The 24,913-nt window shown below is 55.9% G+C and overlaps 1 protein-coding gene across 8 annotated transcripts in view; it reads left to right on the top strand.

Annotated features, from left to right (window-relative positions):
• Nucleotides 1-24,913, top strand: part of NAV1 (neuron navigator 1) — a 286,515-nt gene that overhangs the window by 177,307 nt on the left and 84,295 nt on the right. For 6 of the 8 annotated variants that reach the window (XM_039534800.1, XM_039534799.1, XM_039534801.1 and 3 more), the window contains 2 exons: nucleotides 13,704-13,806; nucleotides 22,941-23,306. In XM_039534800.1, the coding sequence (XP_039390734.1) occupies nucleotides 13,704-13,806; nucleotides 22,941-23,306 (469 nt within the window). Of the gene's footprint in view, nucleotides 1-5,220; nucleotides 5,444-12,689; nucleotides 12,768-13,703; nucleotides 13,807-22,940; nucleotides 23,307-24,913 lie in introns of those variants that run through there. The other 2 variants (XM_039534802.1, XM_039534807.1) reach the window with 2 other exon arrangements.

Raw genomic sequence — 24,913 nt, 5'->3', positions numbered from 1 at the left:
GGCCCTGGCGGTCCCTCTTGCCCTGTGGTTCTGGGCTGAGGGGCGCTGGCAGAGCTGCCTGGATGTCATGTGCCAGCTCGTTCCAGCAGAGCCGTGAGAGTCTTAAGCGCTAAACTGCCCAAATTCACATTTCTCTCGATCAGTTGTCATCATTTCTTACCTAAGTGCCAGGGAGCCCCTTATGAACCCCGGGGTCAGGTTTGTTCGGACAGAGCCAGCCCAGCCTATGCTAGTCACTGGGGTGTTTGGGCTCCTGCCGTGGGACCTGCCAGTGGGTGGCAAGCTGCACAACACAGCTCCCCCCCCCCCCATCTGTATGTGAGGTTGCTGTGGCAACGCCGCTGCGGGGAGCAGGAGGAGGTGTCAGCAGGAAGTGCCAGGGCATTGTCCCTAATGCAAACATCTTTAAATAAACCACGGGGAGCGCAGGGAGGGGGGGGAAATCTGGGTCATTAGCTGGAGCGATCTGTGTTTGGGAGCCAAATACGGTTGAGATGGCAGGTGCGCGGAGCCAGGCTGCTGCGATCTGGGTCCAAAGGCAGAGACGAGCCGCTGCCACTGTGCATCAGGGCTGCCAAAGGAGGCTCAGGAGCTGCTGTGGGGTCGGGTGCCAGGACAGGGACAGCTTGTGGGAGTGGCAGGCAGCTCTGATGCCACCAGGGGCTGAGTTGCCCTAAGCACCAGATGAGCAGCATGTACCTGGCCCCTTGCAGGAGCAGGTCATGTTTACTCTCGCTACTGCCACACGCTGCAGTAACATCCGTGGAGACGTGGGCAGTGGATACCTGGCCCGAGCAGTCAAGAGATCATGTGTCAGGTCCTCAGAAAATCTTGAGATTGGCTTAAAAATCCTGAGATTTAAAAACAATACTAGCTGTGGGCTCTTAGTCCTCACCTCCTGACGACTGAATCTTCAAGGGTCACAGTTTCACACTTTTCCTCGCAGCCAAGAGAGGCAGAAACTGGCCATTTTAAAGTGAGTCTGATATATTCACGTGACTCCTGGAGCTGGGAGCTTTACAGCAAACATAGAAGATGTGCGATCAAATCACAAGAGCTGGCAACCGTGGAATTGTAGGATCAGTGTCAGGGATCCGGGCCCTCGTGCCCAGCATATAGAACAGGAGTCGGTAGCCAGGAATCCGAGCCGAGAGTCAAAGCTGAAGTCAGAAATCAGAGCCGTGGGTCATGACCAGGGTATCTGGAGCCAGGCAAGGCAGAAGCAGGGCTGAGAACCAGCAGGCACAGGAGCTATCACAGCTGTGAGCAACTGCTTTGAGCAGCCACCAACCTGCTGCTGCTGGGCTTAAGAGCCAGCCTGCTACTGGTCTGCTGTGCTCATTACATTGCCCAGCGACCGGCTCCACTGCTGGCCCTGATTCCTAACAATCGGATCCTGGTGGGCACGTAAATCCCCACCACCGAGCGAATGCCTAGCAGGGGGCAGCATTGCTCACCCCAAAACAGCCTTCAGCTCCCCACAAGCCTCCTGGGGAGACCGAGCCGCTTGGTGCAAGCCACACCAGGGTGTGTCAAGTGGGGGCCCTGGGCTGGCTCTCATCCAAACGCGCCCCATCGATCTAGTGGCCAGGGCCCCATTGCCAGTTGTAAATATCTAGGCAGGAGCGTGTGGCTCTTTGCAGACCTGGCCTTGGCACAGTGATACCCACAGCATCACTCCTGCTCACATGGGGGAGAGCCTGGCAGGGTCGCCTGCGCCTGCACTTGGGTTATGACTCAATCAGCAAAAATCAGGGGGCGGGGTTGGCTCCCACGAGGCCCATGGAGCCATGGGCCAGTCTGGGACTGGCTTTGTTCAAGTGCACTGGAGGGGCTGCAGAGAATGTTCCGCTGGTCAGGGGCAGCTGTGTCACAGTCCCTGTTCTTGTCACTGCTCCAGAGGGGCAGGGGAAGGGAGAGGCCGGGTCTTGGCCTCACCTTCTTCCGCCCTGGCTGGCAGATGTGGCCGGTTGCAGAGCAGGGAGTGTGCCACCCCTCCCAACAGAGGAGCAGCTCCATGCAGCCCTGGCACAGTACTGAGGTTCTGTGGCTCCCGGTCGGGCTGTACCAGAGCAGGAGATGGGACCAGGGAAGGTAGAGGCTGCTCTTGGCTCTGTGTTTGCTCAGACTGAAATAAATCTCTAGCCCCATCTTTGGGACAGCCGAGCCCCTGGCAGCATCTTCCCACAGGGTGAGAGGTGAAGGGCTTCTTGTGTCATAACCTTGATGGAGGAACCCTTCCAGGCACAGATTCCCAGCTGCGTGGCCGGGCTGGAGAGCGGAGAGCAGACTCAATGTATCTTTCACGGACAGGATTATTCCCTTGGTCCTGGTCCTGGTCCAGATTTTTCCCTTGGTCCAGCTCGGGTGGGATGCATAGAGCGGTGTAACCCAGGGTGATCTGTGCTGAGGGACTCGGACCCCAAACCCCAGGCCTGTAGCTGGAGGGGCAGGTGCCTATGGGCTGCACGGAGCTCTGGGCAGTGTACCTGGATCTGGTGATCAGAGCAAAGGAGCCATGGGTGCCGGAAGGTGGGGAAGGACAAGGGGAAACAGGGAGGGTGCAGAGTAGAGTGAGATGCAGGGAACTCAGGTGCAGAACAGATTTGCAGGCCCAGGGGAGGGGTCAGCTGAGTTGGATGTGGGGGCTGCAGCAGGTGCTCCCCAGAGCCCCCAGTGAAACACACCCCAGGCCCCCACCTGATTCCTGAGCCTCTCCAGGTTGGGTCCAATGCCTGCGAGAAAATCCATGCTTGGACTGGCAGCTGCTCAGTGCTGCAGCTACGCCCGTGCCTGGGATTGGTGACTGCCGTTTTGCTGGCCGAGGTCTGTCAGCACCATCTTGTGGCTGGATCTAGCAACTGGTGGAGGTGGAAGAAAAGCAGGTGTGTCTGCGCTGGGGGTGGGAGAGGGCTGGGGCAAGGGAGGGGAGCTGGCTGGGGGAGGTGTAAAACAGAGGGATGAGGCTAGTTGCTTTACCAGCCAATCCACCAGCCCAAGGGACTGGTTTCGGCTTCAGGGGCCTCCCATCCCTTCAGTTTGGGAACTGCTTTTCTCCGTGAGTCAGACCAAGTGTAGTCAGTGTCGTGCAAGCTGCTTCCCCACAGCTCTGCTGGAGCCCCTCAGTCCCCACCCGCAGGCCCCTGTTATTCCACCCAGCAGACAGTTATGCTGACACCCAGCCTGCAGTCCCCTACTGTGAGCACCACCCCCGCCCCCACAGCTCTGCCAATGCCCCTAAGCCCTGTCCTCTCCCCTTCTGAAATGATCTCTGGGGCTACCATGGATTAGACCCCTCTCTGCTTGGCAACACTTTTGATTAAGGTCCTTAAATATGCTTGGGCTGTCATTAAGATTTAGTAAGACAGTTATTGCCTGGGGTTTAATGACCAGTTAATTATTAAACCGTATTTATGGAAGCCTGGCAGGTATGTAATAGATGCACAGACATTGATACCTACCCTGTGCCCATGAATCCTTTACCTTTGAATTGTTGTTCTTCCCTGGGCATGTTCCTCATTATCAAAGAGAGTTTGTTTAAAAGGCTGGGAGGCTCAGGGAACTAGGAACGGGATACTCCAGGCTTGTGAAGTGAGTCCGTTCCATTAGCTCCATTTTAAGCCTTGTCTAGACTAGGTTTTAATTTGACCAGTTGAACACACATTGAAGGCACGCTGCCTTGTCTACACTGGGCTGTTAACACACATCAGCTAAGACCTGTTAACATCACACCTTGAATACCAGTCTAGACAAAGCCCCTGTTTAACACCTTTCGCTCCATTCTAGCAGGTCAAGTTGTAGCTTAGAATCTGACCTGGGCTGTAACTCAACCTCTCAAATGAAGCTAAAGATGCTAAGCTGCGTCCACAGTGGTGTTCAGCAGGGTTTTCAGTCAAGTGAAACTAGCTTCATTGAGCTAACGTTTTCCCAGCATCTTTACTGGCGATCTGGAAGACATTATAAAATCAGAGTGCGGATGACACACAAACCGATGGAGTACATAGATATGTTGTGATTATATTTATATAGATTGTCAAGTCAAGTGTGTTCATCTAAGAGTCTTACCCATGCCAGAGTGGAGGAAAGGGCCTTGTGCAAGTCCATGAAGGAGCCAGACAGCCCTCGCCAATGGATGCAGCCTGCCAGTCAGTGCCCTGCATGTTCTACCTGGCCATAGCAGCCAAAACGAAGGACCCACGTGTGGCCATTAGCAACACATCTGGTGGTGTGAACCATCAAAACCGGGGGGCTGGACTGTTGGATCCATCACAAGATAGGCACTGGCTACATTTGAAGCTTGCCAGCTAGTACGCAACCTGGAGGTGCCATCAAGGTTCCTCAAGGGAACTAGGTGTCTTGAGCTCAGACAGAGACTCGGTGGATTAAACGCATCTTGGAAGCGGGGTAGAAGTGGCATGACTTGGTAAACAGTGGTAAGGACAGTTCAGTGCTGCACAGGGAGCTAGGCTTACCTGAGCGATGTGCATTTTCAAATAGCTAAATCCAGGGTCATGCATCTAGGAACCAAGACTCTAGGTCACCCATGTGAGGTGGGGGAAAGCAGTGAGGGAAAAGGGTTCTGGGGTCATGGCGGAAAGCGAATGAACATGAGCTCTCAGTGTGATGCTGTGGCTAAGAGATCCTTGGTTGGTTGGCTGGCTGGATGATTTTGTGTGGGAGTGTGTTACTGTGTGTATATTACCCTGCCTGTGTTTTGGATGGGGCGGTGTGTAATACATGTGTATTACAGTGTGTGTATGTAAAACACTATCGCTCACGTCGCCTCCTGACAAAGCACAATGCTCCCTGTATTATTTCTACGGAGTGGGCAAGCCACCCCCCTCCGCCTCCCAATGCAGATGCTCCATTGCATGCTGGGTACTTAGCTGTTGTTTACATGTCGCTTCTGTGCGTTACCATGGCAATTGCAAAAGTGTTGGTTGCCACATTACATTAAAAGAAGCCATAATTATCCCCCCTCCCCCACCACCGACCTGCCTGTCAACTAAATTGTCACTACATTTGAATGAGAAAAAACCGAGCCCCGACTGAAAGGGCTGGAAATTGTGGATCAAAGCGTTGGCGTCACGGTCGTTAACAGCTGGCATGGAGGGCGGGGGGGTGTCTGACTTGTGATTGCTTTGAGGGGGAGACTTAATGCAGGTCCCACCTCCCCCTGTGCCAAGCACCTGCCCCCAGCCTTTCCACACATCCCCGCAGGTTTCTGCCCAGAGCCAGCGCAGGAGCCCTGCTGAACTGTATCCAGCTTGGCACGGGCTCTGGCTGATCCAAGGGGAAGGGGGCAGGATTCCGCCTGCAGTGGATGAACCTCATTCAGAGATGGAGACACCAGACCGTCTGCTCCAGCCCCCCTGTGCTCGGTGCAAAGCCAGAGGGTCTTCAAGCCACTCGTATGGTCCTCTGATGCTGGGGCCAGCCTGGGGTGAGTTATACCCAAATGCCAAGCACCAGGTGAAGGGGTTCCACAGCCACACTCCGTTCCTTGATCTGTGGGGGGCTTTGGCTTGTACCTGCCTATGGGATGGCTAAGCTGGTGTCACTGACACCTTCCCCTCCTTAGTCCCTTCTGCTGGGAGGGGACAGAGGTGATTTACTGGGTTGTTTCTGCCTCTTTCCCCCCAGAAAAGGGCTTGCACTGACTGCATCCCCCATCTGCCCCGGTGTCCCGTTCCCTCACACACACTCGCCCTCTCTCTGATGGGGTCTGAATCAACCCAGCAGCCTCTTCTGGAGCTTGTCCTGGTAAATTTCCAACAGCCCCATCTTGGCCGATTCAGCGGGTTTTGAACTGGCAACCTATCGAGCCTAAATCTCTGCGCTTGGCCTGTAACAGCCACACACGTAGCACATCCTAGCCAGGGGCTACAGCCATGTGTCTGGTGCTGAGACAGGGGAGGAGGTATGGGAATCTTCCTGGGGCGGGGAGAAAGAAAGGCCTGGTAGCAAGTCAGCCCCATGCAGGGGATGGAAAATCCCAGTGGTCTGTAGATCCAGATTTTCCCTACTGAATCCCAGAGCAGCCCCATTGCTAGGGCCCAGGAGCAGTGACAGGGAAACAGCTACACATGAAAGCTGCCCGCCACCCGCGGGCTGGGATTGCAGGCTGCCTGATGGTATAGCGCATGAGTGATTAGCGGTAGCTGATCTCCAGATAGCAGCAGCTCAAGTCAGCTGACAAGACGGGAATCAGAGTAGTGTGATTCTAAGGTTCTGTCTCTTGGGATCTGGGAGGGCTGGGAGCACTTTGGCAAGACTCCAGCGCACTTACCCGGATCACCTTGGTGGGTGGAGGGGCTGGGGTATATAATGATTGATAGGGGTGTTACAGGGGGCCCCGTCCATGCTGCTTTCTGGTGGGGTTAGGCGCGGGGCTAGAGAGCTTCCCCATAAGACCATGGCTTTGCCGAACAGAAACAGCAGCAGCCCTGCAAGGTGAGGTCGTAGATCTTGAATATAACACCCTGCTCCAATGTAAGGACTCACGGATCCCCTCCCTGCTGCCCAGCCTCACCTCTCTGGCTTCACAGGCCACACCAACCCCCTGGCATGTTGGGGCTCTGCCATCTAGAAATCAATGGTGCCATCGATCGGGCAGTAAAGTCATTCGTCTGGGCAGAGAATGGCAATCAAATGGCCGTTTTTATACTCGATTAAGCCCTGCTTGACCCAGCCAGCGTGAAACATGCCCCTCTCCCACACTCAATCCGGCAGCGCATGGCTCCTCCAAACTGATGGGGGGCAATCCAGGGGAGCAAAGAATCTGGCTCAGCGGGCGGGGAGCTGATAAGATGCTGTGTGACTCTCACCAACACTGGAGCCTGGGGAAACTGATACCCAGGGTGACTGGAGACACCTTCCCCTCCTCTGGCTGGGCTGTGCAGAGAGGGGCTTGTCCTGGAAGTGCCCTGTGGCTGCTCCATATCTCTTGTGGAGAGCCAAGACGCCTGGAAGCGTGTGTGTGTGTGTGTGTGTGTGTGTTGTCCTGGCAATATGATCCTTGCTTCCCTATTAATTGCAGCTGATAAATACCAACAGCATGTGTGGGAGATGTCCCAGAACGGCTCCCACCTCTTGCACAGAATTGGACCTTACTCACGAGGGCCTGGAAATATTCACTGACTAGCTCCACAGCTCAACAGATGCCCAGGGCCCATTATCGCTGTCACCGTCGTGTCAGGGCAGGAGCAGGCACCGCGCAGGATCCATGATCGCAGTCGCTGTCGTGTCAGGGCGGGAGCAGGAGCCACGCAGGGCCCATGGTCTCAGTCACTATGTCAGGCCAGGAGCAGGAGTCGCTCAGGGCCCGTGATCGTGGTCACCATTGTGTCAAGGCAGGAGCTGGCGCCACACAGGGCCTGCGATCGCTGTCAGCGTCATGTCAGGGCAGGAGCAGGCGCCGCGCAGGATCTGTGATCGCAGTCGCTGTTGTGTTAGGCCGGGAGCAGGAGCCACGCAGGGCCTGTGGTCTCAGTCACCGTTGTGTTAGGCCGGGAGCAGGAGCAGCACAGGGCCCGCGATTGCTGTCACTGTCATGTCAGGGCAGAAGCAGGCGCCGTGCAGGATCCGTATTCGCAGTTGCCGTCATGTCAGGGCGGGAGCAGGAGCCACGCAGGGCCCGCGATCGCGGTCGTGTCAGGGCGGGAGCAGGTGCTATGCAGCGTCCGCGATTGCGGTCGCCATCATGTCAGGCCAGAAGCAGGAGCCACACTGGGCCCATGTTTGCGGTCGCCGTCGTGTCAGGGCGGGAGCAGGAGCCACGCAGGGCCCGCGGTCTCAGTCGCCGTCGTGTCGGGCCGGGAGCAGGAGCTGCGCTAGGCCCGCAATCACGGTCGCCGTCGTCTCTGGGTGGGAGCAGGTGCCACGCAGGGCCCGCGATCACGGTCGCCGTCATGTCAGGGCGGGAGCAGGAGCCGCACAGGGCCTGCGATCACGGTCGTGTCAGGGCGGGAGCAGGCACCGAGGTCGCTGTCGTGTCAGGCCAGGAGCAGGAGCCGTGCTGGGCCTGTGATCACGGTCGCTGTTCTGTCAGGCCGGGAGCAGGCATCGCGCAGGGCCTGCGGTCTCAGTCACCGTCACAGAATCATAGAATCATAGAATCTCAGGGTTGGAAGGGACCTCAGGAGGTCATCTAGTCCAACCCCCTGCTCAAAGCAGGACCAAACCCAACTAAATCATCCCAGCCAGGGCTTTGTCAAGCCTGACCTTAAAAACCTCTAAGGAAGGAGATTCCACCACCTCCCTAGGTAACCCATTCCAGTGCTTCACCACCCTCCTAGTGAAAAAGTTTTTCCTAATGTCCAACCTAAACCTCCCTCTCTGCAACTTGAGACCATTACTCCTTGTTCTGTCATCTTCTACCACTGAGAACAGTCTAGATCCATCCTCTTTGGAACCCCCCTTCAGGTAGTTGAAAGCAGCTATCAAATCCCCCCTCATTCTTCTCTTCTGCAGACTAAACAATCCCAGTTCCCTCAGCCTCTCCTCATAAGTCATGTGCTCCAGCCCCCTAATCATTTTTGTTGCCCTCCGCTGGACTCTCTCCAATTTATCCACATCCTTCTTGTAGTGTGGGGCCCAAAACTGGACACAGTACTCCAAATGAGGCCTCACCAGTGCTGAATAGAGGGGAATGATCACATCCCTCAATCTGCTGGAAATGCCCCTACTTATACAACCCAAAATGCCATTAGCCTTCTTGGCAACAAGGGCACACTGTTGACTCATATTCAGCTTTTCGTCCACCGTAACCCCTAGGTCCTTTTCTGCAGAACTGCTGCCCAGCCATTCGGTCCCTAGTCTGTAGCAGTGCATGGGATTCTTCCGTCCTAAGTGTAGGACTGTGCACTTGTCCTTGTTGAACCTCATATCAGGCTGGGAGCAGGCGCCACGCAGGGCCCACGATCGCGGTCGCTGTTGTGTCATGCCAGGAGCTGGCACTACGCAGGACCTGCGGTCGTGGTCGCTGTCATGTCAGGGCAGCAGCCGGCGCCACGCAGGGCCTGTGGTCATGGTCGCCATCGTGTCAGGGTGGGAGCTGGCACCGCTGGGGCAGAAGTTGCTCTGTTTAGGCAGCACCTGGAAGGCCTGGTTCTGCCAGTGCTCCTAGGCAAGGCACAGCCCAAGGGGGCGGGGGGCTTGTGCCACCTCGCCCTGTGCACTCGAACCCGCACACGGGAGGTGCTGAACATCTGGGTCTCCTGCTGGCTGCAGGCTGAGCTTGGGGTCTCCGCTGTTGCTCAGCCCCGCTGAGAACCTGGCCCGGTGTTTGGCAGCCCAGCTCAGCACACAGGCGTCCAGAGCACATCTGAACTGGGGTCGGATCTTCAGAAGGGCACCGGAGGGGCCGCTGCTGACCCCCGGGGGGGTAGCTTGTGGGCAGCTGCAGTTCATTCCATTTGCAGGCCTTTCAGAACCGGACGGACGCCTGACCCCTGCCCTCACCCCCCGAACTACGTGGGGCAAAGGGGGGTTGAAATATCAACCCAGCTCTATCCCCCACCCTCTGTGTTACAGGCTAAACCAAACGCCCACGTGCTGCGGGGTGTAAAATCCAAATTCCGTGGCCTGCGTGACGGGGTGGCTGGCCCTCAGAGAGGGAGGCAGGGCCCAGCCTGCCTGCGATGGGTTTCTTGGCCCACCTGTAAGCAATGGAGCTGGTTGCTTGGCCACTGATTGACTATTGAGCACCTGGGCCGGAGAAAAGGCTCCCAGAGCTCAACTGGAGGAAGGGGCTCCTTGAATGAGGGATGCTCCAAAGCAGCAGCCGGCTGGTTCCACTGCTGCGAATCCCCTACTGATCTCCTCAAGCCTGGGGGGAAAGACCTGAGCAGGGAAACAGGGCCAGCTGGGGAGAAGCTGGCTGAGGCCGGCAGCCATCCGGAGTCACTCCCCAGCCCAGGGGAGAGCTGGGGCCTGCTCCCGCCAGGCAGAGAGCAACTGTTACTCTGAATACAAGGAGGAGAGGCGCCTGTTTGAGTTATTACTGGCCCGTGGGTAGGCTGAGTAACTCCTGATCTGAGAGGAGGAGGCCTGCCTGGCCTAGCACCAAGTCTCCCCGAAGAAGAGTGGGCTCAAGGGGCTGGGGAATTAGTACAAGAGTTAATCTGAGCCCCACAAGGTGGAAGTCTTGGCCTAAGTACTCTGAAACCATAGCCTGGCCCTACAGTGCCCCAAAAGGGGCGGGGGTGCCTCTTACAGCCTGTCCCTACTTTGGCCTGCCCAAGGGGCTCGGGCATTGTGACGTTGCACTCCATCTGTTTATGGAAATATGCTTATGAGTGTGGATATAATGGAACTGGAATATGCTTCATGCAAAAGGTCTCTTGTAAGGTGTCATTACAAAGCTTATAATCTACTGAATGTGTTCATCCTGTCATTCTTGTAGCTGAAGCCAGAAATATGAAGTATTACTCTGAAGTCCTACTGGAACTATGCAAAATGTGGGCTATTAACGGTGGCTTGGAATCTTGATGGCTTCCATTGACTAGGACAATTGGTTGTAAATGGCTCTGTTTCCTTGTAAGCCTTCCTGTGTGCCAGCCAGTGGGTAATGAAGTCTCACAGGACATGTGAACATATCACATGATACTGGAATCCATCTTAAACCTGGTGCTTTTCCATTCAGAAGGAGGGTGGGGACCCAGAGAGAAACAAAGGATTCCCGCCTTGTGCCAAAGCTATAAAAGGGGGTGGAGCAGGACAAAGGGGGCCCCCAGTCATGAGAACACCCCTGCTTTCCACCCAAGATGTCTGCTGAAACTAACAAGGACTGTACCTGGGGAAAGGATTGGGCCCAGACTGGAAAGGAGTCTAGTCTGTGGAAGAAGCTTATTGGAACATCTCTGAGGGTGAGATTTACCTGTAATCAGTTTCTTAATGTATTAGGCTTAGACTTGTGTGTTTTGTTTTGTTTTGCTTGGGTAACTTACTTTGTTCCATCTGTTTTTTCTTAAAATCACTTAAATCCTACTTTTTATACTTAATAAAATCACTTCTGTTTATTAGTAACAGTGGTTAATACCTGGGGGAGCAAACAGCTGTGCATATCTCTCTATCAGTGTTATAGAGGGCAAACAATTTATGAGTTGATCCTGTATAAGCTTTATACACAGTAAAACGGATTTACTGGGGGTTTGGATCCCACTGGGAGCTGGGTGTCTGGGTGCTGGAGATGGGAAACCTGCAGAGCTATTTTCACTTGAAGTCTGCAGTTTTGAGAGTGTGGCCCAGACCCTGGATCTGTATTGCAGCTGGCTAGCGTGTCTGGCTCAACAAGGCAGGGTACTGGAAGTGCCAAGTTGGCAGGGCAAACGGGCTCAGAGGTAATCTCAGCATCTCAGGTGACAGGCACAAGGGGGTCCCTGTGATCACACCTGTCACAGGCATCTCCTGAGAAGGTGCCGTCCCGTGGCCAGCCCACATGTCCCACCAGACTCTCATAGTATCGTGGCCCCCTCGGGCCCAGGGCAAATGAACCTTTGGATTTGATTCCTATAAGGGGTGGCAGTTTGGGCTGCAGGAGAGGCTCTTGTGTTTTTTCCCAAACCTATCTGTCTGCAATGAGCAGGGTCCTGTCTACATTACCAGGTGGAACAGTGTTGTAGCTATGTTTGGAGGGAAGACAAATCTGATTGTAACTAGGCCATGTTCAAACCATTTGTTCCTAATCTACGTAATCTATCTATCTATCTATCTATCTATCTATCTATCTATCTATCTATCTATCTATCCTTCTTGATGTTAGTAAACTGGTGCATCTAGTCCGGCCATCCAACCCTAACATAATGACAGTCTTTCCTAGAGGGTAGCGTACAGATCTGTCCATCTGTCTCTCCATCCACTCTCCTAGATGTTAGTATACCAATCTGTCTGCCCATCTGTCCTCCAAGATGCACATGTACAGGTCGGTCTGTCTGTCTGCTGATCTATTGCACAAATAGATCTCTACATAGCAGTGGCCTGCTGACTGAATAGTGTAGATGGGCCCCGGATTGTCGCTTTAGCACTAGGAGCTCCCTTTCCTCCAGGCTCGGGGAAATGGTCTAGGGATGTCACACCCCGCTGCAGCAGGCTGCCAGGGTAGGTTTGCAGGTCTGCCGAGGCGTTTCCCTGGAGGCAATGTATCATCCAAAGAGACATTGCCAGCCTTGCAATCCCAGGGAGACCCAGCCAGGTAGCACCCCCTCCCCTGGGTATGCAGGCTGCAGGCGGAGCAGTTTGCTCAGGATTCCTGAATGCAATGGCAAGCTCCAGTTCCTGGGGCAGCAGCTCAGATCCCTTGGAATGAGCGTGCCAGCTGCTGCCACTCATTCTGCCTTCAGTTGGCTGGCAGCCAGCCCCATCATTTCCTTACTGGCTTCTGTTTGTTCCTGAAGCCCATGTGCCTGTTAACTCAGCTCCCCCGGCTCCCTGGGAGCGCTGTAGCACTGACATTAAGCACTAATGATGCAAAGGCTTCAGCCAAAGCAGAGTAGGAAGGTGAGCTGGGCCCTGCAGAGCTCCCCTCCTGTGCTGGCTGGCTGGGGAGGGGAGCTGCCACACCCATGGGGCTGGGGTCAGAAGCTGCCAGTGCCTGGCTGGGCGGGTGGCTCTGCTGGGACTGAGTTTAGAATGCAATTGAGATTTGTGCTGCTTGCTAATGCAATCCTTGGACAGGAGCAGAGGTGTTTTTAGCTCTGTATTTGACTCTGGTGCGACCGCTGCTGGAATCCTGTGTCCAGTTCTGGTGCTCACAATTCAAGGAGGAGGTTGATAAATTGGAGAGGGGTCAGAGAAGAGCCTGGGGAATGATGAAAGAATTAGAACACCAGCCTTCGAGTGAGAGCCTGAGCTCTTCGAGTCTAGTTAGCTTAGCGCAGAGAAGGTTGAGGGGTGACTTAATTACTGTCTGCGAGTATCCTAGATGGGGAACAAATTTGATAATGGACTTTTCTGTCTAGCAGAGACGGATCTAATGAGATCCAATGGCTGGGAGCTGAAGCCAGACAAATTCAACCTGGAACTAAGGCAGAACATTTTAACAGGGAGGGTAATTAAAAGCTGGAACAATTGACCACGGCTCGTGGCGGATTCTCCATCACTGTCCATTTTTCAATCCAGACGGGAGGTCTTTTCTCAGATCTGCTCTAGGGGTTATGTTGGGGGCAGTTCTCTGGCCTGTGCTGTGCAGTGTCCCAATGGTCCCTTCTGGCCTTGGAATGCAGGAAGTTCTGGTCCGGTGCTCTCTCTGCGTCCCGTCTTGGAGCGGAGTTGGGAGGAGCCGGGAGGCAGACGCTCCCTCTCCTGAGGGCTGGCCTTGGGCAAAGGCAGGGAAACTTTCCCTGCTAAAGTAGCTCTTGGGGACCTTGACAATACCTGGGCAGGGAGCGGGTCCAGCACCCCAGGCCTGGCTGGGAGATGGGTCCTGCTCACAGCTCTGCCGAGGGCTCCAGCTGTCGCAGAATGTGGCAATCGGGGCCAGTGGCTCTGGGATGCCAAAGCACCGGTGAGGGGAGGGCAGAGAAGGGACACGTGGGCAGACAGTGTAAGGATGGCAGCTGGGTAAGGAGGGGGCACATGGCGTGGGGAGCTTCATGGGGGCACCTGGAACAGGATGGGGGTGGGGGGGGCATGGAGGGGGCACATGTCTCCCTCCTCTCCCTACAGCCATGGCTATAAAACCTTCGCTCTCCATGTCGCTACAGACCCCGAGTCCCAGAGGAAGAGGACAGTGCAGAACGTGTTGGACCTTCGGCAGAATCTGGAGGAGACCATGTCCAGCCTGAGAGGCTCCCAGGTATCTCACAGGTGAGGTCATGACACCCACTGTCTCCCCTCCCCATCTCTCTCACCTGACCCCTCCCTTCCCCTTCCTCTGCCAGCATGGCTCCTTGCTGGGTCTGATCCCCGAAGCCGAGCCCTTTCTGGGGGGTGGGGACCCTGACAAGGCCGGGGACTAGTGACGTGGCTGTGCTCCGTCCTGCGGCAGCGTCTCCAGCCCCCCAGGGGAAAGAATCTGACAGCTCGCCTGTGTCACTGAGGCCCATGTCCCAGCGTGGAGAGCTGCCATCCTCTGACTCAGGGATGACTCTCACTGCCCCACTCGCTAATCCCTCCAGCTAGTCTCTCTGGAGCACCACTCACATTGAGTCGCGCCTCATTAGCAGGTGTATTTTGGTGGCACTCCGAGGCACCAGCTGAGATCAAGGTCCCATTGTGCTAGGGGCTGCCACAGCCACAGAGGGTACATCTGCAGGGCCAAAAAAACCCCACGGCAGCGAGTCTCAGAGCCCGGGTTAACTGACTCAGTCTTGCAGGGCTAGCGCTCCAGGGCTAGAAATAGCTGTGTTGGTGTTCCCACTCTGCCGAGAGGGCTGGGTCTCCGAGCCTGAGCTCCAGTCTGAGCAGGGATGTCTACGTGCTCTTTTGAGCAATTTAGTCAATTTAGGCCTGGCCAGTATAATTATCGCTCAGGGGTGTGAAAAATCCACACTTCTGAGCAGTTCAGTTAAACCAACCCAACCCCCAGTGTAGACAGCACTTGGTCCGCAGGAGAATTCTCCCATCGGCCTAGTGTGACGAAGTGGGGCTGTTCTTAATGTTTCCCCTAATACTGTGTGGGTGCCTTGGTTTCTAGCCAACCCTCTGTCGCCTGGCAACTAATGGCCAAGCCCTTCCCCGCTGCAAGGGGATGCTAAAGGTGTGGGAGAACAAAGAGGTCAGGTGACCTCCTGGCCCGAGAAAGGAACTCAGCAGAGAAGGAGGGGCTGGAGGGGGTTTCAGTTTGGAGCTGGCTGGGGACGGGGAGTGAGGGCAGACGTGGGTGTCTGGCTCGCTGGGCCCCGGAATGGACCCTGCTGAGGGGTCCCGTTCTCTGTACCTACAAGCTCTGTTTTAGGGCGTGTTCCTGTCATCTAATAAACCTCTGTTTTACTGGCTGGCTGAGAGTCACATCTGACTGCAAAGTGGGGGTGCAGGACCCTCTGGCTTCCCCAGAACCCTGCCTGGGCGGTCTCACTGTGGGAAGCGCACGGAGAGGCATATGCTGAATGCTCCAAGGTCAGACCCAGGAGGTGAAGCTGTGTGAGCTTCTTGCCCTGAAGACAGTCTGCTCTGAGGCAGAGGAGGCTCCCCAAAGTCCTGACTGGCTTTGTGGGGAGCTGTTCCAAAGCATTGCCCGGGGACTCCATGACACCTAGCTACTGCCCCCTCGTGGATGTGATCTACCTACGCCGATGGGAGAACTCCCCCCTCATGAGCATAGGCAGTGTCTTCACTGACACACTACAGGGGTGCAGCGTTTTAAATGTAGACAAGCCCTTAGTCCTGGTGGAAACTTCATGGGGATGCTTGTAGACCCTGGTACACACAAACATGCAGCGGTTTAATTAAATTAGTTTAGTTAAATCAATCAAACCAGTTTTTAAAAAACCCTGTGTGAACTCTCTTCTTTCAGGATAAGGGTCGCTTATTTCTGTGTGATTTAAACCTGTTCCCGGCTGATTTAAGCTATACCGGTTTGAGAGCAGCTTGTTTTAGAATCAGCGCATCCCCCGGGGGCTTGCACCAGTTTAACTCTTGCTGTAAATTGACACTGTCCTTATCCCTCTCATGTTGACAGGGCCTGAGATACAGGGGGTTAAATGGATTTGAAAAACTGTGTGTTAAATCTGTGGAAATTTCAATATGGAAGAGGCCTAAGAGATTGTCCTAGCCCTGAAGAGCGTATGGTTTACACAGACCTAGTGGGAGAGGAAAGTGAGGCACAGAGAAGGGCCATGACTTGCCTAAGGTCACATAATAGGGACAAGAACTTAAGTCTGCTGAGTCTTAGCCCCTGGCCCTAACCCCTAGGACACACTGCCTCTACAGTCATATCTTTACAGTAGCAGCCCAAACGGGAGTCCTGCCCCCTCTGGGTTGAGACGTGCTCCTGTGCAGTTGCACTATAGCTGAGGGCAGTGCTGAGACCAGGCTCTCCCAGCAACTGGAATGAATTGCTGGTGGAAGCAGCAGGTCATGGCCCGGCAAGCCCGTGTGTTACCCCAACTGTGAAAGCAGAGCTGCTTGCCCGAGCCGATCACGGCTTTCCCCAGGCTCGCCCGGGTAGGGTGCTGGAGACACAAGTTTGACTGGGCTCGTGATTCCGTAAGGACACCAGCAAATCCCCATCTGGTTTGGAGTAGAGAAGTGAGCAGGGCAAGGATCTGCTTCAAATTCCTCCAAAGCAGGGCACTGGAAACTACCCATGTCAGCCTGCAATGGGGGCTGCAGACACTAGAGGGTGGCGTCAGGCCAGGTGGAGAAGGAGAGCGACACAGGGAAGCTAGTTTGACTCCAGCTGCTCAGTAAAGAGCACCAGGGATGAGCACAGCTGCCCTAGGGGGGTTATGGCAACAGGGGGACCCCCATGTGTTTGTGTCCATTTGAACCCCCCCTCCCTCTGCTCTGGCTCCCAGCGTGAGTTACGCTCTGCCCCACTGGAATAGGGACTCAGCCAATGGGGGATTTCATCGGGGAGCCCAGCTAACAGCTCTCACTAGCCCTGCTGCCCCTGCAGGGGGCAGCACAAGCAGCAGGAAAAGGCTCAACTACTTAAAAGCACAAGGGCCGTGGGAGATTCAAGTGCTTTGGTGCAGAATCCGTGATCACCGCTCCCCCTAGGGGCTGCCCACAGCAACTTAGCACTGCTAGAGTCACTTCTCTAACCCAAGGGACTGTGTGTTTGGTGCAGAAGGTCCTGAGTGGAATCCACCTCTGACCATGGTCGCTCTCTGCATCACCTTTCCCACACCCCAGAGCAAAGACCAAACTGTGCCTCTCAGGGAAGGGTCTCAAAGCATTTTGCAATGTCTGGCTCCATATCATTATTTCCCCCTTTTACAGGTGGGGAAACTGAGGCATAGAGCGGGGCAGTGACTTGTCCCAGGTAATGCAGTGAGTCAGTCAGAAAGTCGGGAGGCCAGGGGAGGTCCCCTAGCTAGACATGGGAATGTGCCACCCCGCTGCTCAAAACCCCCCAGCGGGCAGGGCTGATTTCCGAAGGCCCCCAGCTCCTGCCTCCCATCCTGAGATGCACAGGGCTTTCCCTGTGCCAACACAGCACACTGTCCTGGTGCTAAAGGAAGGAGACTCCTCATGGATCAGAGTCCAGGGGCCGACCGCACCCATCCCCTGAGTGCTAGGCACCAGGGCCCCCTCCTGGAGATGCATGGCCTGGCCTGCCTGCATCGTGCCCCGTGGGGCTGCCTTCCCCAGGCCCTACACAGCAGCAGCTTGGGCTGAAACTGGGGCCCTGGCTTCGACCCATCTCCCCTTCCAACCCCTTCACAACTGGCAGGAGGGAGCCATGCCGGCTACATGTGGCAGAGCTGGGCTGTACGGGGGTGGGGGGTATCATTTCTGCTCCAATGGGATCTTTCTTGGACCAGCTGCTAACATGGGGGTGGGGGTGGAGTTTCTTGGGTCACCCAGAACCATGCCTCTCATAATAAACACGACATCCTGAGCTCTCCCCCTGAGTGGCCAGGCACATCTCCCGGCCACTGTGAGCTGGGATTGGGTCATGGGCCTTAGCTGTGAAATGCTGGGCCCAATCCCACAAAGGCCTGGGCCCCCCTTGCTCCAAACAATGGCTGCAGGATCAGCTCCTGCTGGGTTGGGGGGCTCCGTTAGCCTGTAGCCGGGAGGGCTGGGCTAGTTGGCCCCTAGGCCAGAGCTCTGGGCCTATTGCAGCACAGCTCCGGGGGAGCTGCCTTGTCACGCTCCTTTCCCTCGGAGCTGGCAGCCGTGCCCGGCTTGAGTAAGCTTTTTCCCCTCCCTGGCTCCGTGGTCCAGATGAGCTAATGCAGAGACAGCAGCTTCTCCAGGGATCTGGGCTGGGGGCAGGGGCGGCTCTAGACATTTCGCCGCCCCAAGCACGGCGGCATGCCGCGTGGGGCGCTCTGCCGGTTGCCAGGAGAGCGGCAGGCGGCTCTGGTGGACCTCCCTCAGGCGTGCCTGCGGAGGATCCACTGGTTCCGCAGTCCGCTGGTCCCGTGGCTTTGGTGGACCTCCCACATGCACGCCTGCGGGAGGTCCACCGGAGCCGCCTGCCGCCCTCCCGGCGACCGGCAGAGCGCCCCCCGCGGCATGCCGCCCCAAGCACACGCTTGGCGTGCTGGGGCCTGGAGCCGCCCCTGGCTGGGGGGGGAGCAGGGGATTCTCACTTGGAGGTGATGAGACTGAGCTAGCGGGGCAGGAAGAGGCCGTGCCCTGACGAGGGGTGGCCAGCAGGAGGAGGGAGGGAGCGCAGGCAGGGTTAACTCAGCACTGAGTTAGTAGAATCAGCGGCCAAGTGATAACGGCAGAGAGGCCAGTGATGGGAATGAGGGGTCAAGGCAGCCAGCGGGATTGCAGAGAGCAAGGAGCCAGGGACAGGGCTGAGAGACAGAGAGGTCCCTTCTGGGTGTGTCATGCAGGGGATAGCTCAGCGAGGGTCCCTTTTGTGGCTGCCCGGAGGCCTGGGATGTGAGCGGCTGCTCCCAGCCGTGTGCCCATTGTCAGGTCTCTGCACAGCATGGTGTCACTATCTGAGCTGAGACCCATCAGGGCTGTGGAATCTTCCCTGCCCCCGCGGGAGGGGCGGGGAGGTGTATTGTGGGGGTGGCCCCTATCTGCGCCTTGGGGAGCTGAAGGACATTTGGGCATGAACCAAAATAAATAAATCAACCATCGCTCCCGTTCCTGTGAACGCCAGCCCCCTGTCTGAGTGGGCACTCGGGGCAAGGAGTCGGAGGGGACGGCTCCACCCCTCCGATCTCCTGCAATCCGGCTCCCAGACAGCGCCTGTGGCTGCGCCTTCTCATCTTGTGTAACCAGAGTCTCACACTGGATCACTGTGAGGGCACTCGGGAGGAGGAGAGCTGCCAGCTGAGCTCCACCCGAGATGAGTCAGGGCAGGAGGGGAGGAGGGCAGAGCTCCAGCCCATCTGCTTTGCTTAATGTTTAGCTGGCAGCTCACTAGCAACAGCTTCCTGCAAGCAGCGGCATGGCCCAGCTCCGTGCACCTTTATTCCCTGTGGCACTGTGTGCACGGAGACGCTGATGCTCGGAGCGGGTGAGGTAGACCTGCCTACAAGGAGCCGTCCGTGCACAAGCTGCTGTGAACTCATGGGCTGAGCACCCAGGCAGCCCAAGGGGAGCAGGCGGAGAACGCTTGCTATACTTGTGCACCAGTACCAGGAGCACAGCCCTTGGGGCGAGCCCAGAAAACACAGCAGCCCTGAAAGCAGGAGCAGAAACCAGGACCTGACTGTGAGCAAGAGGCAGGGATTGCGCAGGATTGGTCAGGCCTCAGCTGGAGAACTGTGTCCAGCTGTGGGTACCACGCCCTGAGGAAGATGTGGAGAGAGGCCAAAGGGGAGAGACAAAAAGGATCAGAGGTTTAGAAAATCTGACCTGCGAGGAAAGATTGAAAGAATTGGGCACGTTTAATCTAAAGAGATGACTGAGGGGGAACCTGAGAAGTCTTCAGATGGGTAAATAATGTTATAAAGAGGACGGTGATCAGTTGTTCTCCCAGTCCACCGAGGGTAGACGAAAGGAATTGTCTGAGTTTGCAGCAAGAGAGATTCAGGTTAGATATTGGGGAAACCTGTCTAAGGGTGGCTAAGCTCAGGGACGGGTTACCTAGCGAGGTTGTGGAATTCCCCTCGTTGGAAGTTTTTGCTAACAGGTTAGACAAACACCTGTCAGGGATGGTCTAAGATACAGGGGAATGGACTCGATGAACTCTTGAGAACCCTTCCAGCCCTGCGTTTCTATGCAGCAAGCACAGGCCAAGCATGCGGCTGTCACAAGCCAGATGCGCGGGAGCTGAGAGCTCCGGAAACACCAGCCCAGGCTAGAACACACCAGGAGTGTGCACAGAGAGCAGGAGACAGATGTGCACCAGCCAAGCACTCGGAGCGTCTGAGCGCCAGTCTGAGCGCATAGAGTCCAATGTGCCTGCACTGGGGATCCACAGCCCAAGCCAGGGGGGCACGTGCTGACTGCACGGAAACTGTGAGCCATGTGCACCAGCAGAGTATACAGATGTCAGTGAGCAAGCGGGACACGCCAACACACACAGCACGGTGCAGGAGCTGAGCACTCGAAAACCACGAGGGTGCAAGAGTCCATCACAAGAGCCGAGTGCACTGAAATCACCATCAGGGACCGGAGCAGAACACACAGACAGCTGGATGTGCGGGAAATCTGAGCCAGTGGCCAAGGGCCCAAGCAGAGAACGCAGGCTACGAGTCAAGGGAACAAGGTACGTGTTAGTGCCGAGAGCCTCCTGCTGGAGCAAGGCATGTGCACTGGCCGGACTGGGCACAAGATCAATGCATAGTGAGCCAAACCTGCGCATTGAGCACAACAGACGCTGTGTGAGAGAACAGGCCAAGCATGCTGCCTGCATATGAGCATTAGCCGAGTGCACTGCGTGTGGGCTGATGATTTAGCTGAGGATTGGTCCTGCTTTGAGCAGGGGGTGGGACTAGATGACCTCCTAAGGTCCCTTCCAACCCTGATCTTCTATGATTCTGTGACTGAGATCACAAGTTAAGTGTGCTGTGCACATGAGCCAAGTGCAGGAGACAAGTGTGCAAATCGCCAGCTGTACCGTGGACTGTGGAAAACGTTGGTGCAAGGTTTGGCTCTGGGCTCCCTGGCTTTTCTTCCGTCGCCGATCGATGTCTAGCGCCACTCCCAGCCTCCGACACGGCGGCTCCCAACCCTGCTTCTCCATAGGTGCCACATGCCCTGGGATCTCTGAGGCCGCTCCCTGTTGCACGGCCATCGGTGGGGAATGTGGATGCGCACCCAGGAGTTGTGGTGAAAGCCCTTTGCTCGCTGCCTGGGTCTGCAGCTAAGGTTTACGGGTTCCCCCAAAATCCCACAGACGGGAGATGTTAGTGGAGTGCCAACTCCTGCAACTTACCCTGCGGTTCTCCCCTCCTTGCACCCTGGCCTCTTCTGCTCTGGTGTTGCGATGGGATTATGTCCCAATGTGACCATCACCCCCACATGCAGCTTGGAATTGACTCCCCGTCCCCTACATCCCAGCAGGGCAGGGCAACGGGCGAGCTGGGCCCGCTCTGTGCCTTAGCAAATGCCCTTGGATTTCAGGCTAGTCTCCCTTTGTTCATTGCCTTGTGCAGCCTGATGAGTCAGCAAAACAGACAGTGGGAACAATCCCTGATTTAGCCAGGGCCGAGTCAGCCAAGTCTCTCCATCCCCTGCCTATTGAGCCTGCAGGTGTCCAGAGAGTCTGGAGGCATCTCCGTGGAGACTCCCCTGTCTGAAGGAGGCAGGCGCTGGGCAGCCGTGTCACTCAGCAGCAGGAGGAAGTGCAGTTTGTGTACAGTACAGATTGGAAGGGCTGGGGAATTTGGCTGATATGAAAATAAGGAAGTAATAGGCTGGTTTGAGTGCATGGCAGGGGCTGTGCAAGCTTCCTCCACCCACCGCTCTGCTGATGCCCCTCAATCTGACCTGCACCCCCGGCCCCCACTGCATTTCCAACCTTGGGCTGCCCCCACCTCACCACTCTGCTAATGCCCCTCAATCTGACCTGCACCCCTGGCCCCCACTGCTTTTCCAGCCTAGGGCTCCCGCTGCTACCCCACGCCACAGCTCTGGCCATGCACTTCCGTCTAGCCGTACAACTCCCTCTGCTATCCAAGCCCTGGACTCCTCTTATTCAGCTCTGCTGGTGCCCCTCGGTCCCCATGGTACTCCCCCCCCTCCTCCCCCCGGCTCTTGTCTCTGCTAGATTCCAGAGATCAGTTGCTTCCTATGGATTCAGAACCTGCTCTCCATCTGGCTAGAACAGCCGATTCACAGCCAGGGGCAGGATCCCAGTGTCGGGGCGGAGGAAGCCATCCATTTATGGCAGCTGAGTTGTCTGGGTGAAGTTCCTCCCCATTACAGGCAGATGGAAGTGAGTTTGCAGGCGCTCTGCTCTGGGCCTGCCATACTCTAGGCGTGTCTGTCAGCAGGGGACGCAATACTATCCGGGCCTCATTGAAATCTTTCTGGGGAAATGCATTTCCCGGAGCTTGCACCCAGAGAGCCAAGGCATGTCCCCTCCCGCATGGTGCAGGAGCCTGCACAAAGCAAGATGTTGGCAGCTTTGTCCCTCAGTTTACAAGCTCCAAAACATCCACTTAATTTAGATTTAATAAGACAACCCTTGTGCGTCAACCAAATGATTGGAACCAGCTCTGCTGGGCGGCTCTCCAGAGCTGTTAATCCACCGTCGATTTGTTTTTAATCATCACTTTGTATTTGGCATCCAATACCCACTTTATTGGAGTCAAATTGAAAGGGGGCCCTCACCCGAGTGGGGAGCCAGCGCCTGCCTCTGCTGCCTCTCAAATCAAGGCACAGGGAGGGAATGGGATGCTGTCCCCTAAATTAATCTCTTTCTGCTTCCAAGGCTGCCATTGCTTTCCTGCCGTGCTGGCGGGCTAGTGGCAAGGCAGCCCCAGAGCTCGACTCCTCGGTACCATTAGGCTCAGAGAGGGAGGATGGCCCAGTGGGTAGGGCACTAGCCTGGGACGTGCGAGACTTGGGAAGGGCCCAAGAGCAGTGCAGAGACATTTGGAGGGGGAAAGGACATAAATGAGAGGAGCATAGGGGCCGGGGGTCATGGGAATAGGGATCAGGGGCAGTTGGGAAGAAGGAGAGGCTTACGGTTAAGACAGTGGCCTAGCACTGTGGACTCCTGGGTTCCCATCCTGGTTCCACCCCATCCTTGGACCCGAAGGGTCAAAGCTGGGTGGCTAAGGACGTGCCCTAATTTCCAGAGGTGCTGAGCACCTGCAGGTCCGATAGCAGGATGGAGCCCAGGACTCCAGCTCTCCCCTAGGGCCACCCCCATCCCTAAAGCTTTGCTCTCTGCTCCTTCCTTGCAGCTCTTTGGAGATGACCTGCTACGACAGCGACGATGCCAACCCCAGGAGCGTGTCCAGCCTGTCCAACCGCTCCTCCCCCCTGTCCTGGCGCTACGGGCAATCCAGCCCCCGGCTGCAGGCCGGGGACGCTCCCTCAGTGGGTGGGAGTTGCCGGTCGGAAGGTACCCCCAGCTGGTACATGCACGGCGAACGGGCGCACTATTCCCACACCATGCCCATGCGCAGCCCCAGCAAGCTGAGCCACATCTCCCGGCTGGAGCTCGTCGAGTCGCTGGACACCGACGACGTGGATCTGAAGTCCGGGTACATGAGTGACAGCGACCTGATGGGGAAGACCCTGACGGAGGACGACGACATCACCACGGGGTGAGTGCCACTGCTGGCGCTAGACAGATTGCGACTGGAAATAAAGCGTACGTTTTTAACCGGGAGATTCATTGACACTGGAACGACTTACAAGGACTGTGGGGGATCCAAAGGTTGGATTCTTTTCTAAATGATCTGCTCTAGGGATTATTGTGGGGAAGTTCTCTGACTTGCATTATACAAGAGATCAGACTAGATGATCACAATGGTCTCTTCAGCCTTGGAATCTGAGTCTACGAGATTGAGAGAGAGACAGAAAGAGCAGATGGATGGATGAATAGATAGATGGATGCATATAGGGATGGATGGATTGATGCATGTGGGGGGGTGGATGAATAAATAGATAGGTGCATAGAGGAATGGATGGATAGATGCATGTCAGGGGGTGGATGGATGGATTGGTGATTACATACATCGCAGTATCCTTCCCCCACCCACTATATTTCTAGTAGCTTCCATGCTTTGTGGCGGGTGATAATTAGTATCTGGGTGCCTGCAGAGATGGTGCTCCTTGCTGGGCCAGGCCAGCGAGCCAGCATCCTGTAAGGTGTTCTTGTGTCCTGGGCAGAGTGGCGTGTTTGAGAGGAATACAGGCTGCATGGGGAAGCTCTGGAAGTGTCTTTTCTCTGACATAGGCAGCATTTGAGGATCAGCAACGTTAATGGCAATGATACTAGGTTGAGAGCCAGGCCTGATGCCGAAACAGCCCTGCTAGACCGAGGCTTTGTCTGCGCTGCAGCTGAGAGGGAGCGCCCCAGCTCAGGTAGACACACAGGCTGTGCTCAAGGTAAAAGTGGCAGCGTGGCCACAGCAGGTCAGGCTAGTCTCCTGAGTACGTTCTGGCAGGGTTGGGTGGCCACTGCCCGTGCCATCACCGCAGCCATGCTGCTATTTGTAGCACACTAACTCGAGCCGAGCTAGTGTGTGTCAGTCTCTGCCCCTGCTGGGAAGCACCTCTCAGCTGCTCTGTGGATGGATCCTGGGGGACCATGGGACAATACTCAGGTGCATCGTTCCAGAGGGCTGGGAAGGAGTGCTGAATAACCACGGGGAAGCTGGTGGGCTTCGGAGCTATTCCGCAATGTGAGCCATTCACTCCTCACTCAGGTCCTCAGATCTGGGGCTGGCTGTATTTGCCACTTGGTCTTTGATCTGACTTTAGTACTTGCTCCTTCCACAGCGACTAGGGTGAGAAATTAACATGTTAGAGCATCTGCCGTGCGCTTCTGCAAAGGGCCAGATCCTCAGCTGGTGTCAAACAGTGTAACCCCACTGACTTCAGTAGTTCTGTGCTGATTTACACCAGTTGAGAATCTGGTCCTTTAGTGGTTTGGGAGAGATCAGCTGCCTAACCAGCGGGCAGTTGGTGAAGGAGAGGGGAAAGTATGACTGTAATCAGAAGGACGTGATTTTAAGGCCCAGCGTCTCAGGGCCTGATAGGGCTAGAACCAGCAAAGATGCTTCCAGGGCTCTGTAGATTTTTCTTGAGTACCAGTCTGGGATCGCTGGGAGATGGTACTAACTGATCCCTGGTGCATATGTGGTTAAACTCAGCTCACCTTCTCTTCCTCACCCCTACCCCCACATCAGGGAAAGGCTACAAAAGG

Source organism: Mauremys reevesii, linkage group 4 (genome assembly GCF_016161935.1).
Source record: "Mauremys reevesii isolate NIE-2019 linkage group 4, ASM1616193v1, whole genome shotgun sequence".
Classification (NCBI taxonomy): domain Eukaryota; kingdom Metazoa; phylum Chordata; order Testudines; family Geoemydidae; genus Mauremys; species Mauremys reevesii.
Note: the sequence above shows the minus strand (reverse complement) of the source record. Positions and strands in the feature narration are given on the sequence as shown.